This window comes from Salmo trutta, chromosome 25 (assembly GCF_901001165.1).
Source record: "Salmo trutta chromosome 25, fSalTru1.1, whole genome shotgun sequence".
Taxonomy (NCBI): Eukaryota; Metazoa; Chordata; class Actinopteri; order Salmoniformes; family Salmonidae; genus Salmo; species Salmo trutta.
In genome coordinates, this window is record NC_042981.1 from 10,239,482 (window position 1) to 10,255,097 (window position 15,616).

At 43.7% G+C, this 15,616-nt stretch overlaps 2 protein-coding genes across 2 annotated transcripts; one reads left to right on the plus strand and one right to left on the minus strand.

Annotated features, from left to right (window-relative positions):
- The first annotated feature begins 3,209 nt into the window (after positions 1-3,209).
- LOC115161772 (extensin-like) lies at positions 3,210-4,034 on the plus strand. The gene has a single exon (XM_029712556.1). It carries the CDS (start codon positions 3,210-3,212, stop codon positions 4,032-4,034), a length of 825 nt encoding a protein of 274 aa, XP_029568416.1.
- A 3,828-nt stretch (positions 4,035-7,862) lies between these two features.
- LOC115161986 (F-box only protein 30-like) lies at positions 7,863-15,562 on the minus strand. Its single transcript, XM_029712854.1, has 3 exons — positions 15,359-15,562; positions 8,760-10,962; positions 7,863-8,303 (listed from the first exon to the last, which is right to left on the minus strand). Exons 2-3 carry the CDS (start codon positions 10,902-10,904, stop codon positions 8,100-8,102), a joined length of 2,349 nt encoding a protein of 782 aa, XP_029568714.1. The 5' UTR covers positions 10,905-10,962; positions 15,359-15,562; the 3' UTR covers positions 7,863-8,099.
- Positions 15,563-15,616: the final 54 nt, after the last annotated feature.

Sequence of the window (15,616 nt, forward strand, 5' to 3'; positions counted from 1 at the left end):
CTTGTGTTTTAATTTTCTTATATGATTTTAGTATTCAATACTCCTGTGATAAACCCTGAAAAGGATGACAAGATTCTGCTTGTAAAGGGGGGACCTGATCCTAGATCAGCACTCCAAATCTGACACTTTATGAATGCGGGCCCAGGTGTTGGCTGGTTGTTATTCCTTAAAGCGATGTAATTACAGCTTAAAAAATCAACTTTTTGAACATTTTACAAGCATTTACTCATGCTAAATATTGACATATAGGCTAGGCCTAAAATATGATTATGGAAAATAACATTCCACATAGAATCAGAAGCAATAAACTCTCAATGTTCTGAATTATTGCCCAAAAAATATGAAGTCAATATTTTGAGTTGATTGCCCACATGGAGTAGGATTAGGTGAAGAGACGTTAACTAACTTCATAGCAACACCAAAGGAGGTCTTGGTAATTAATTTTGATGGATTTAAACTCCTAATTCAACATATTTAGAATACAGTAATTGGATTGGTTTTGGAATGATTAACCATTCGACAGGCTGGTTTTATGCTGAAACAAGTTGTTTGTATCATTAAAGGAGCAATCTGCAGTTGCTATGTCCGTTTTTAGACTTTCAAATGAATGATGCATACCCATTGATTTTTGAAGAATGCAACAGATGCCTCGTGCTTACCTCAACTGTCGTAACCCATTCAACCCTAAATGTAAACAAACACTATATAGCCTCAACAAGGTTAACTATTAGTGTGATATCATGGAGGGTCGATCCATGAGTTTGAAAGCGTTTACATTTCTCCAGCCCCATCCCTCAGCAGTTTACCAAATCAGCGGCGGGAGTGTCCGCTTTGTTGTTGTTCAAACTGCAGATTGCGCCTTTAAAGTAATTTAACAGTATTACTTCACGTACTGTAGATCAACACCCACTGCCTACCTATGTTCTTATTTACCTCACTGGTCCCCCATGAATTGCTTCTGCATTGCTTGCTGTTTGAGTTGTGACGTCTGCTGATGTAAAAAAAGAGCTTTATAAATAAATTTGATTGATTGACCACAACCATATTTGATTTCAGTTGGCTTTTCCTCATGTATTTTTCCACTTTGCATTATGTTATGTATGTCTGAAAAATGGTTCCTGTAAATAAAAGCTTTGTGAAGCACTATAATTGTCTTGAAAATGGATGTTATTCTTCTATTGTATTGAATATTTATATCACTGTGTGTATTTAAAAATGTTTGCTCTGTTCTGAGACAAAGGGAAGTCTTTCACAAGAACGTTATTAGATTTCCTATGTCATTTGTCCTCAGACATCCTGCGATAGGAAATGGTTGCTAGGGAGACATGCTGCCATAAAATGGGGGGGTTACAACTAGATTCTGTTAAAAACCGAGCATTTCTATACTTCTGTCTTGTTGGGATAGAAATAGAATGGTGTGTGGAGACAAAGTTGATTCATGAATTCAACAACAAACCATATTGAATTATTGTTAATCATCTACCCACAGTCATTGATTCATCGTGCAGTCCAGGCGATCACAGCCTTCTCTCCTTCTTGTTCAAAGGAATTAGAACAATCCCTTGTCCTTGTGCACTTATTGGTGGAAGTGCACCTTGTGACCATTTCTTATTGGATGTGCCCATCCTTTGTTGGAGCCAATCAGTTTCCCTGTATCCAAGAGAAGCGAGCATGTTGAGCTATTTCAATCCAGCTAGGGTAGTTGATAATATAATAATTCAATATTTGAAAGGTACAGTAGGGTAAATATTTACAGGCAAGAGATCAAGGTGCACCTGACTTATCGAAATCACTGATAATGGTTTTGGATTTGTACGGCGGAAGTTTATACTTGTAATTATAATTTTTTTAAGATAAGATCTGCTAAATACACAGTGTACAAAACATTAGGAACACCTGTTCTTTCCATAACCTACTGACCGGGTGAATCCAGGTGAAAGCTATGATCCGTTATTGATGTCACTTGTTAAATCCACTTCAATCAGTGTAGATGAAGGGTTGAAGAAGGTTGAAGAAGGATTTTTAAGCCTTGAGACAACTGAGACATGGATTGTGTATGTGTGCCATTCAGAAGGTGAATGGGGCAAGACAAAAGATTTAAGTGCCATTTGAACGGGGTATGATAGTAGGTGCCAGGCGCACCGGTTTGTGTCAAGAACTTCAACGCTGCTGGGTTTTTCACGCTCAACAGTTTCCTGTGTGTATCAAGAATGATCCACCACCCAAAGGACATCCAGCCAACTTGACACAACCGTGGGAGGCATTGGAGTCAACATGGGCCAGCCTCCCTGTGGAACGCTTTTGACACTTTGTAGAGTTCATGTCCTGATGAACTGAGGCTGTTCTGAGGGAAAAAGAGAGGTGGGGGTGTTCCTGATGTTTTGTACACTCTGTGTATATTATCAATTACAATATTTTACAAGAGCATAGTGCATTTCTCTCCCTTGACGTTCCCTTGAAGTTATTGAAAGATAATGAAGTGTATTCACCAATGAAAGAACATACAAATATTACCACTAATTGATTTTTTTTGGGGGGGGGGCATATGGCAATTGTCTATCAGAACATTCTGATTTGCATAGATCAGCAATCCAGTTGGATCATAGTGTTATTGGAGTTCTAGTACCCTCTAGAGGTCAAAAGTATGTATAGGTTCCCTTCGCAAGTAAATCAGACTCTTCATGGATACTCTGAAAAACAAGCTTGGATGAGGAACCAGTTTGGAGTTGCTTTCAGGAGCCAATGATTCACTTAAATTAGTTTATTTCTGTTTTGTAAGATTTGAGAAATGTAACTACTATACACTACAATATCTCTCCCCAGAGATGTTTTGGTTGGATTACAGCAGTAGAGATACGCCCATTGATTGTGCAGTGATACATCTCTTCATAATGAACTTGATTGTTTTGCATTTGTTACTCATAGAGTCTCCAGGACATCCTGTCATGTCCAAGGTGGTTTACAAAGTTTCCTCTGCTGCTAAGGTAGAGCTAATGGAACCAGAGTTATCTTCTCAGTCTCCATACAGAGAGAGTAACACCCTCCCAGTCTTATACGTACAGACGGATATGGGGGAGGTCTGTGAGCAGAACATAGTTTAAATGCCAGTAAGTGATTGTCATATTGTCTGTTTATAGTCTTTTTTTGGTCATTTTTATTTTATTCCATTATTGTTGGACCTTTTTATAGCTCAGTTCCGGTTTCTAAAGATGTATCCTACTTCCGCAGGTCCTGAGGAGAGATCACTACCAGACCTCACCGATGGAGACCCTGCCACCAGACCTCACCGATGGAGACCCTGCCACCAGACCTCACCGATGGAGACCCTGCCACCGATAGAGACCCTGCCACCAGACCTCACCGATGGAGACCCTGCCACCGATAGAGACCCTGCCACCAGACCTCAACGATGGAGACCCTGCCACCGATGGAGACCCTGCCCCCAGACCTCACCGATGGAGACCCTGCCCCCAGACCTCACCGATGGAGACCCTGCCCCCAGACCTCACCGATGGAGACCCTGCCCCCAGACCTCACCGATGGAGACCCTGCCCCCAGACCTCACCGATGGAGACCCTGCCACCAGACCTCACCGATGGAGACCCTGCCACCAGACCTCACCGATAGAGACCCTGCCACCAGACCTCACCGATAGAGACCCTGCCCCCAGACCTCACCGATGGAGACCCTGCCCCCAGACCTCACCGATGGAGACCCTGCCACCAGACCTCACCGATGGAGACCCTGCCACCAGACCTCACCGATGGAGACCCTGCCACCAGACCTCACCGATAGAGACCCTGCCACCAGACCTCACCGATGGAGACCCTGCCCCCAGACCTCACCGATGGAGACCCTGCCCCCAGACCTCACCGATGGAGACCCTGCCACCAGACCTCACCGATGGAGACCCTGCCACCAGACCTCACCGATGGAGACCCTGCCACCAGACCTCACCGATGGAGACCCTGCCACCAGACCTCACCGATAGAGACCGAACCTCCTCCAGTCTCCAGCACACCTTTAGCAGCTGAGACTCGACCATCAGTAAACATGATGCTGTTCTCGTAGAAGATATTTAAACCATGTTGTAGCAAGTAAAGAACAACTTTTATTGGTGATGAAATTGCTGTTGATGATACACAGTAATGTGAAGGAGCTTTATACACCAGGGCCGCTAAAACAAGCTGAACAAAACATGTAAAACAAGACGCCGTGGGAAAACGTTTTTGTATAGCAAAAGTAACGCGTTAAAGCTAGAATCCTTAGATGCTACAATTTTTGGACTTTAATTAATGATACCCATTAGAACCCCAAATATAAGCTTGTTTTACTCAAGTGTTTGTAAACAATATAAATGTAAACAAACAGTATATAGCCTCAAAACATGGTTAAAACTATCATTTTGATATCATGGATGGGCAGTCCTTGCGTCCATAGCTGTCTATGAATTTAAGCGGTTACATTTCTCATGGTTCATCCCTCAGCTTTTGACCCTTAGTTATTGTTTCAAGTAAGGATTCTAGCTTTAAGTGCAAAATGTACCATAAACCTCATTGTAATCTGGCAGCATGATTTAATCTCAAACCTTTTTTCAACAATGTGTTATTTAAGTAGAGTTTAGTAAACTGGGCAATACATAAATAATCACCTCTTTATAACATAAATTGTTGAAAAGTTTCAAACTAAATTACGCTGCCAGATTACAATGCAGTTTATTGTAAAATGTTCACTTAACACTACAGAAATGTAGCCTCTTGTTTAAAGCTGGCATTTCATTGTTGCAAATTCTACCATCAAATGTAGTCAAATACAGATAATCCCATTGTATAGAGGCACACACACAACCGTTAGAAAGATTACTGTAGTGTGAAAAATAACCTTGCATTTTATGGATAAACCATGTTTTTAAGAATGACGATTAATCTCTTCACTCACATGCAGAAAGAAAAGTGGAATTAAATCTGACTCGAGCAGAAACATGTCTAGCCTGGTCCCAGATCTGTTTGTGCTGTTTTGCCAACTCCTAGTTATTGGTTATCAACGACCATCAGACTTGTCTAAGCATCAAACAGATCTGGGCCCAAGATATGTGGGGATGATCAATAGGTTAAAATCAGACCTGAGAACAACCAGACCTGATTGGACCTGAGTGAGTCCAAAATATTTTTTGATCAGCCAAGTTGCTCTTCTGGTTAACGAATAGGTCTTTATACTGTATGTTGTCTAGGCCTTCTATAAGTCAATAAATTCACCGTATTAGCGTAAAATAAATGTTTTAGACTATGCAGAGCCGTGGTTGTGGCCATTCGGATCTATCAGCTGTAGTTAAATTGACCCGAGACCCAATGACAATCAAACAGGACCCGTCCCGGACCCTAAGGAAAAGTTTGAATCTTAGACCCGTTCAGGTCCCAGGTATTCAGGTGGACCCGCGAAGACCTCTACCTTTGAGTAGTCTATGTAATATTGGTGGCATGTTAATAACATCCTGAACTACACCAAATAATAGGAAAAAAACTCAATTAAAAAAAGTGTTGCATGGAAGAATACTAAACACGTACAAAATGTGCATCAAACCAAACAAGCGTGGATTATTTCACCATATCAAACTGTTTCAAACTATTCATCCGGGGTGTTCATCATGATTGCAATAATGCAAAGTTTGCACTGGTCTTTTCCCCCCAAAATGTAATAAAACACACAGGAAAGAACAAACAGTACAGGGATTCAGAGAAGAACTTGAAGTAAAATAAACATTTACTTCCTTTTAAAAAGAACAGATGCAAACTGTGCCCTTAAGATCCAAGGCCGTTACAACCCAATCTTAAACCCATGAATTAAGGCGGGATTCAATTCGATTGTGCTTCGCCGACAAAGCGGTATTTAAAGGTAATTTCCAATTGAACCGAAATAAACAGCATTTACTGTGAATGCGATCTCCGCAAAAACTGGAAGATTGCCTTTTAAAGCCACATTTTCTTCAACCTGCTATCGGATTGAATCCAGGCCTTAATTTCATTAACACCATCTCTAAGACAGATTAATTAAATATTGCACTCCACTTCCAAACCCAAACAGATTTTCAACTAATATTCAAACCGGAGAAAATCATGTCAAATGATGGGTTTGGGTTTGAAACTCATCAGTACTCCTGAACGCTGTACCAGTCCTAGAACTAACACCACTCTACAACCATGACAATAAAGTGACTGTTCCATGTGAAGACTGGTAGATAGACTGGTGCATCTTTTACACATAAACCAGATTCACACTATAGAGTCCGGTTTGGCTCGGCGCTATAGTGTCAATCAGGCAATACAGTACAAGTAATGGCCTGCACTATTGATGCAGTTTCATGGCAACTACCCAAATCGCACCCTAATCTCTATACAGTGCACTACTGTTGACCCCGGAGCGTCAAAATTAGAACACTATATAGTTCATAGGGTGCCATTTGGAAGGCAACCATGTTTTACAAACCCTGAGACACAACAGGCAACTTCTGAACACAGTGACTACATAGAGCCAAGAGGAAAATACAAAGATAAAAACACTAATATGATAACTTATAGACATGCCCATGATTGAATGATGATCAGTTTCCATACTGATCAACTCTAAATGAACGGAAGCTACGTTATGCCCACGTTCCCAGACCTGCAGGATTCACTGATCTATAACAAGTATTCACACAAATGGTTTTCACACAAGTAACGTTGTTCTCAAAATGAGGAACAGGAGAGTGGATACAGAAAGACAACCAATCACCCTTAACTCAAACAGTCAACATTGTTGTTCAGCCTGATACTGATGGAGGTTGAGTGAGGTCGGGATTCATTCTGATCTACATTTAAAGGTCATTTCAAATTGAGCTGACATCTGCCAAGTTTACCTTTAAAATCTGCGTTGTCTACAAGCGTGATCGGATTGAATCCCGGCATTAAATAGCTACACTGACAATATATTAACATGATCCGCTGACTCAAAAGTAATGGCATGATCCGCTGACTCAAACTCAACAAAAATCATGATCACCCTAAGTATATAAAACCATGCAAGACGGTGTAAATCGCTCTAGCCGGGGGTCAATGAGAAATCTACTCATTAAAAGATCCCCATCAGATCCCTCCCATGACCAGAAATCAAGTCTTTATCATAAGTTAAGGCTCCATTTTCTTTTGTTGTCAATGCGGCACAGTACTAACTTAGTTCTTATAAAAATAGAAAATGTAACGTCAAAACATGTTTTATTTACACATTGACAGAGTATGTAAAAGTTAAATAATCTATTCAGTACATTGGTAACAAGAATATATACAGTGCACAAAACATTAAGAACACCTTCCTAATATTGAGTTGCGTTGCGCCACCCCCAAGAACAGTCAGTTCATCAGGACATGGACTCTACAAAGTGTTGAAACCGTTCCACAGGGATGCTGGCCCATGTTGACCCCAATGCTTCCCACAGTTATGTCAAGTTGGCTGGATGTCCTTTGGGTGGTGGACCATTCTTGATAACAAGGGAAACTGTCAAGTGTGAAAAACCCAGCAGCGCTGCAGTTCTTGACACAAACCGGTGCGCCTGGCACCTACTACCACACCCTGTTCAAAGGCACTTAAATATTTTGTCTTGCCCATTCACCCTCTGAATGGCACACATACACAATCCATGTCTCAAGGCTTAAAAATCCTTCTTTCACCTGTCTCCTCCCCTTCATCTACACTGATTGAAGTGGATTTAACAAGTGACATCAATAAGGGATCATAGCTTTTACCTGGATTCACCTGGTCAGTCTTGGAAAGAGCATGTTTTGTCCACTCAGCGTGTATGCATATCAGATAGGTTGAAAATAATTCAGTTTTTTTCTGTCAAAACCGGAAGAGAATGATAGCAGCATTTTGTATTTGCTTATCATAGAGCAGGGTTGGAGTGCATTTCAATTCAGTGAATTCTGGGAGTACGTCTGTAAGAACTTACTGAATTGATTGAAATGAGCTACGTCCATAATAGTACCCTAAAGCCTACATAGTGCACTACTTTTAATAGGGTGCCATTTTAGATGTACCCATGGACTCCAACCCTTTCATAGCGTTACTCATAATACTGGCTTCAGGACTGAGCGCAGTGAGCGCCCCTCTTTGGTGAGCTCTCTGGATAAGCACATGCAGGGCAGAGGGATGGCCTCGTCCCGACAGGTGATGGTGTTAAACTTGCACTTTTTCAGATGGTCGGCCATACTGGTGATGTTGGCAAACTTCCACTCCTTCACTGTACCGAAGGCTGTGCTGAATCGCCACACCTGGTTCACAAACAGAATATTATAAATGAATTAGTTCTCATCCAATAACGATAAAGCCGTTGATATACTATATGTCATATTGTATTCCTGCTTGCGTTTGTCCTTTTGCTATGCCAAGCCTTTAATCTAATTGACAATTTTGTTGAAACAGGACAACCTGCATTCAATGGTCAGCAAATAGGTGTGAATTCTAACTTGAGATCCCCACACATCTCAGACTGTCGTACTATTCCATGGATCATAGATTTATGGGAAAATTACACTAGATAAATTTCAATTCAACATTTATTTAACTAGGCAAGTCAGTTAAGAACAAATTCTTATTTACAATGACGGCCTACACCTGATGACGCTGGCCCAATTGTGCGCCGCCCTACGGGACTCCCTATCACGGCTGGTTGTGATACAGCCTGGATACAGATGTTTATGCACATGCATACACAGTAAGTGACTAACCTTGTTTTGGATCTGCCATGAGGACGACCCATCAGGCCTTCGTGTGTTCTCCCAGAGCAGCACCACCATGCCTCTGGACTGCAGTAAACTGCCACACACATCCCTCATTGTCCGAGAGACCCTGGACAACTGGCACAGGCTGAAGCCATCCAGGAAACTGGCCACATACTGTTGCACCTCGAAGGGCAAGGAGCTCAGGTGGTCGCAGGTGGACCCGAACCGAAAGGCATTCCTGGGGAGGGTTTTATCGCCGTACTGGGGAGGCATGTCGGGCCGCACCCCAAACGAGCCCAGGTGTCTGTCATGGATGATCCTGGAGCCCTGAACAGAGGGACAGAAGCGTCTCTGGGAGTAGGTGCAGCCGTAGTAGGCCAGGGGACAGCGATGCTCCAGCCAGCCGTTCAGCCCGGCGTGGATGTCCCCGTGAACGTTTTTGAAATGCGAGGAGAACTCGTCCCTGCGGAACAGCTGTCCACACACGAAGGTGAACATGGTGCGCTGCTTGGTCTGGTAGCGGGCCACACACTCCAGAACCAGGTCCAGTCTGAGAGAGTGGAAGGGGCTGGGGTTGGAGAGCTGAGGGCTGGCGTGATCACAGGCCGACGCTGAGGCGATATCCCCCACCATGGTGTTAGTGGCTAGTATAGCCGAGGGGAAAGAGAAGGTCTGGGTACCAAAGTCGACGTGGTAGCCGTCTACAAACCTACTGTCTGAGATGCTGCGGCCCCCAGGGGAGTCCCCCAGACAGAAGAGCAGCGCTGCTGTGATCAGGTCGATTCCATGGAGCCCCAATGGATCGTCAGTTACCTCCAGGTCTGAGGTGTCCACTGACTTGTCCTCCATTTTAGCTCTGAACAGATAGGGGTCAGACATCAGAGCCCTGCGCCCGTTAAATGTAAACACACTCATCCCTCTGAGCACCTGGAGGTTCTGTAGTTTCCTCTCCAGCCACCTGTCTTCTATCTCTAAGGGCAGGTGCTGGAGCATGTTGTAGGGTTCCAGATTAGGGAGAGGCATGGGAAGAGGCAGGTGGATGGGTAGTGGTGGAGGGTGGGGCCCAGAGGTCTCCCGCGGTGCTACTATATTAGGCATGGAAAGATACGGCATCACCGGCCTGAAGTCTGAAAACCTGTTGACTTCAGAGCGTCTGGGTGGAGATCTGCTCAGATCCATCCACTCACGCTGTGTCAAGTGATTTTGGTTGTCTCCTGTATGGTTGAAACCATTACTGAGAGGAGGACAACCCACCTCAGCAAGACCCACCACATGGTCCGTCTCCACTTCCTCTGAAGACTCTATCCAATAGCTCTCGTCTCCCTGTCTGTCTGTTCCAAATCCACAGTCCACTCCGACTCCGCCCACTGCTCCGAGCTCACAGCCCGACTCTGTGTCACTTGCCTTCATCTCTACATTCTTCAAATCATTATGATCATCACTGTCCTCTCCCCTATGGAGAACCCCTTCTCTCTCACTGTTTTCAACATTTACACTGATCAAGTCAATGTCCTTGGCACTTCTGAGGACGGCCAAGGTAGCTGCTAAGTTTATTTTGTGCACCTCACTATAGGACTCATCATCATCTTCCATTTCAACCACTCCGTTAGTCAAAGCAGCAGCCTCATCCATTTCAACCGTTCCATTACTAACGTCAGTCTCTGGTACACTTGACACTACATCAGCGATCTTGTAACACGTTTCCTCAGCTGATTTATTATATGTGTTCTTTGATGTGTTGGTGGTGACTCTAAGAGACTCCAGTAGCATCCTCTGATCTTGCAGAGCCAGGGCCATGTCGAGCTGCTCCACCACTTCAACATTGCTCAAATGCTCATAGGACTTCCTGTCTGAATAGCTCACCGGCCAACGGTTCCACTCCATGGTGCAACACACCACACTGGCCGGGCACGTCTCTAGGTGTTTAGCCATCTTAATCCGGGGGAGAGTGAAAGGGCACCCAAATCCAGTGTTGAGGCAAGGCACTCTTTCAAACGGGCATAGTAAATGATGCTCCTCCTCTTTACAGGAGTGGAAGACTGCCCCACAGACAAGAGGACAGCCAATGAGATCACAGGACATACCAGTCTCTGTGCGAATCATACACCTCCGGTTCACACAGTTCAGGCAGTGGACATGGAGCTCCTCCATCTTTGTTGTGTTGATATTCTGGATTTAAAAGGGGGTGGGGGGTTAGGGGTGAAGTGGCCTGCAATAATGAAGGGGAAAAAAACACTATTATTAAAAACATTTATTAAATTGGACAATTTAGGTCTAATTAAAATAGACAAACTCAAGTTCAACCACAGTCAGTTTATGAATAGAAAAAGCAACCAGGCCATGTCCCAGTTGCTAGAAACATCCTGTCCCGTTACATTATCCCACTGACCGGCTCTCTAGCCATGGAACATGTGGCAATGGAGGCTCGTGCCTTTAAAAGGCTTGCAGAGCGCCTGCTCCCTGCTGCCGTCTCAGACGGTTTCTGTTTACGAAATCTCTTACGCTGCTGCATGACATTTCACGACACTCGTCTTGGGTTGCAGTACACGGTCACGCCAGTTCTAGAATATAACCTAAAGTACCACAGGGTTCATGACCTTTGACCCCAAGGTGAGGCTGTATGAAGCAGAGGCCGGTTCAGTGGTCTCACCAGAGACAGAAGAGGAAGCGAGACATCTCACTTGCTCCCTTTTCTGGTTCATATACAGTCAATGACCTAAGCAGATCAGAACCAGCTGTTATTGCATTGGTGCATATGGGAGAGGCACTTAAGCAGACAGGAACTGCGACAATTGTTTTTCAACTGTAAACGGTTCGGAGTGGGACATCTTAATTTATTCACCATCTTTGGCCTCACTGGCCTGCTCATAGCTTGATAATGACAAAACTTGAAGATTATTATAAGCAACTGTCAGCCAACCATGACAGTCTAAGGAGAAACGTTGCAGTGCTGGGCTTGGATGGCTTGACAGGCCTTGAATGACTATAAATACAACAGCAGGACAGGATTCCATTTTGGAATATCTGGTCATCCATGAAAGTGGCGTGTAATGAAAATATAAAATACTAGAGATGTGTCTGCAATTATTATTGGGCATATACAGGTAACTGCCAAAATAAAAGAAACACCAACATAGTGTCTTAATAGGGTGTTGCCCCCAGAACAGCTTCAATGCACCTTGGCATAGATTCTAAAAGTGTCCTGAACTCAGTTTGAGGGATGAGACATCATCTGGTGGTTTGTTGATGGTGGAGGAAAATACTTTCAAGGGCCACTTCAGAATCTCCCATAAATGTTCAATTGGGTTGACTACTTTTCTCCTTCCCCCCTTCTGACACCCAGGTGCAACACGCATCTTCTGCGTGCCTGGCAGATATCTCAACTTGGATGTCAGCCCACCACCTCAAGCTCAACAAGACAGAGCTGCTCTTCCTCCCAGGGAAGGCCTGCCCACTCAAAGACCACTCCATCACGGTTGACAACTCCCGTGTCGCCCCCCAGAGTGCAAAGAACCTTGGCGTGACCCTGGACAACACTGTGTCGTTCTCTGTAAAACATCAAAGCAGTGACTCGCTCCTGCAGGTTCATGCTCCACATCATCTGTAGAGTACGACCCTACGTCACACAGGAAGTGGCGCAGGTCCTAATCCAGGCACTTGTCTTCTCCCAGCTGGACTATTGCAACTCGCTGTTGGCTGGGCTCAACGCTTGTGCCATCAAACCCCTGCAACTTACCCAGAACGCTGCAGCCCATCTGGTTTTCAACCTTCCCAAGTTCTCTGTCACCCCGCTCACTCCACTGGCTTCCAGTCGAAGCTCGCATCCACTACAAGACCATGGTGCTTACCAACAGAACAACAAGAGGAACAGCCCTCCCCTACCTTCAGGCTATGCTCAAACCCTACACGCCAACCCGAGCACTCCGTTCTGCCACCTCAGGTCTTTTGGCCCTCCCACCCCCAATGGAGGGCAGCTCCCGCTCAGCCCAGTCCAAGCTCTTCTCTGGCCTGGCACCCCAAAGGTGGAACCAGCGTCCGTCCCCCTGAAGCTAGGACAGAAGAGTTCCTGCCCATCTTCCGAAAACATCTGAAACCCTACCACATCAAACAGTATCTTAAATAATCCTCCTCACCCCGATTACTTTCTATGCCTGTGATGTGGTTGTCCCACCTAGTGCATTCATCTTAAGATAGTTAACTAAATCGCTCTGGATAAGAGCATCTGCTAAATCAGGGTTTCCCCAAACTCTGTCCCTGGGCCCCCCCCCCCCCGGGAGCACATTTTTGTTTTTGCCCTATCACTACACAACTAACCAACTCATCCAGCTTTGATTATTTGAATCAGCTGTGTAGTGCTAGGGCAAAAAACAAAATGTGCACCCAGAGGGGGCCCCCAGGACCGAGGTTGGAAAACCCTGTGCTAAATGAGTAAAATGTAAAAGAGATCTGATGACAGACGACTCACTAAGTCCCTTTGAGACTCCTCTTTTCAAAGTCACTGAGATCTCTTATTCTAGCCATGGTAGCCAGATAGTGGGCATTTTAATACATGACGGGGAAGTGAATTGCTTAACTCAGGAACCACACCTGTGTGGAAGCACTGGATTTCAATATACTTTGTATTCCTAATTTAGGTCTTCCTTTATTAAACAGGGCAACACCCTACTAAGACACTGTAAACTTGCATCTAAATATGCTTACTTCCTGCTGTAGTTGTAGCTAAGAATTTAACTTTTTAGTCAGATATGGCTAGCTACTGTTGTACAGTTATTTGTGTAGCTAGCTACATTTTCTTTCTCTAGTAACTTTCATATATAGAAATGCATAAGATACGACTAGGAAAAACAGTTCAACAGAACTTAGTCACTGCAAGAAGTAGCTACACACACACACACACACACACACACACACACACACAGCTAGTTATTTCTATTACTACCAGTGCCCGTTTTGCACAATATAAAAAAAATAACGTGTAGCAAGGAACACAGATTTTTATAACACCTGTTCTATCTTATCCATTGATCATGACTCTCAGTTACATTATATTACACAAAAGAGCAGTGGTGTAAAGAACTTAAGTAGTACTTAAAAGTATTTTTACTTAAGTCGTTTTTGGGGGTACTGTACTAATTATGTTTTACTTCACTACATTCCCAAAGAAAATAACATACTTTTTTTACATACATTTTCCCTGACACTCAAAAGTACTGGTTACATTTTGAATGCTTTGCAGGTCTAATTGACACCCTTATCAAGAGAACATCCCTGGTCATCCCTACTGCCTCTGATCTGGAGGACTCACCAAACAGAGAACATCCCTGGTCATCCCTACTGCCTCTGATCTGGAGGACTCACTAAACAGAGAACATCCCTGGTCATCCCTACTGCCTCTGATCTGGAGGACTCACTAAACAGAGAACATCCCTGGTCATCCCTACTGCCTCTGATCTGGAGGACTCACTAAACAGAGAACATCCCTGGTCATCCCTACTGCCTCTGATCTGGTGGACTCACCAAACACATGCTTCTTCGTTTGTAAATTATGTCCAGTTTTGGAACGTGCCACTGGCTATCCTTAAATAAAACTTTTTTTTTAAAGAATGGTGCTGTCTGGTTTACTTAATACAAGGAATGTTTAAGGATTTAAACTTTTGATACTTAAAACCAAATACTTAATACTTAAAACCAAATACTTTTAACTCAAGTAGTATTTTACTGGGTCATTGGACAAAGACGTCTTTTGTATGGGGGAGTTTTAAGAGCCCCGACGCTCAATCTGAACATTAATGCGCGTCGCTTGCGCTACGGGATTGGAAGCATTTAAGGACCTTATCTTTCATATCAGCGAGAAATCATGAAAAGAAAAAAAGTTACATTGATAGACACATTGATAGGGTTAGTGTTCCCACAAGGCCATATCTCCATGTTACAGACCTTGTATACAGAAAACAGAGAGAAGACAACAGGTACCTGTGCTATATGGCTACTCTGAACACCTGTGTAAACGTAACTCAGGAAGTCACCCATATAGCTGTATGGATCTGTGCAAAACTGCTACAGTAAGTCTATCGGTTTTATTTGAAGGATTCTTTATCGGTGATGAAAGCCATGACTATTGACGTTTCTAAAACGTTAAAACACAGCAGCGAGATTGTACTTCACATTATTAGCCAGTCGTGGGCGAAGCTAATCACTGAGAACTGTAGGAGAACGCAGCATGCTGCCTAGAGTTTGAGAGTTACTGTAGTTCTATTGTTAACATATGTAATTAAACATGGTAGCAAGCTAACTGGCTAGATGATCACAATGATGCAGTTAAAATGATAGCCAGCTAAACATGCCACTGCATGGCAAGTGGTATGCCTGGCTTAGCGGCTTCAAATAGAAAATAACGATGTCTAGACTAGCAACAGCCGCCAGCTCACATCTGTAAGCCTACTTCAGCCGTAAATTAGCATTGCTAGCTAGCGGCTAACAAACACCCCTGTGATTTAATTTACAGGTAATAAGAAGTTTGAAAAATAACTTAACTGCCGTTAACTAGCTAAACGAGTACTATGGCTAAATCAGCTGGTTACTGTTACTTGGCAAAGTTGGCTTACCCGTAAGAAAAAACGATACAGCAAATGAGTCTTGTCTTTAAATTCGGCAGCAACACTAGCCACACACAATGAACTAGTTCGGCAATGTTGTAGCTGTTAGAGACAATTACAAATATTCACGTCGTGTCTTTCGACTCCAGTCGCTGTGTTGTAAAAAGCTAACTAGCTCATCTTTGGATAGCTGCTGAAAGCTACAAGTGGCGCTAGTTGATTACGTCATCATGAAGTTTGGCTCGAGACGTGCGCCTGAAATAGATG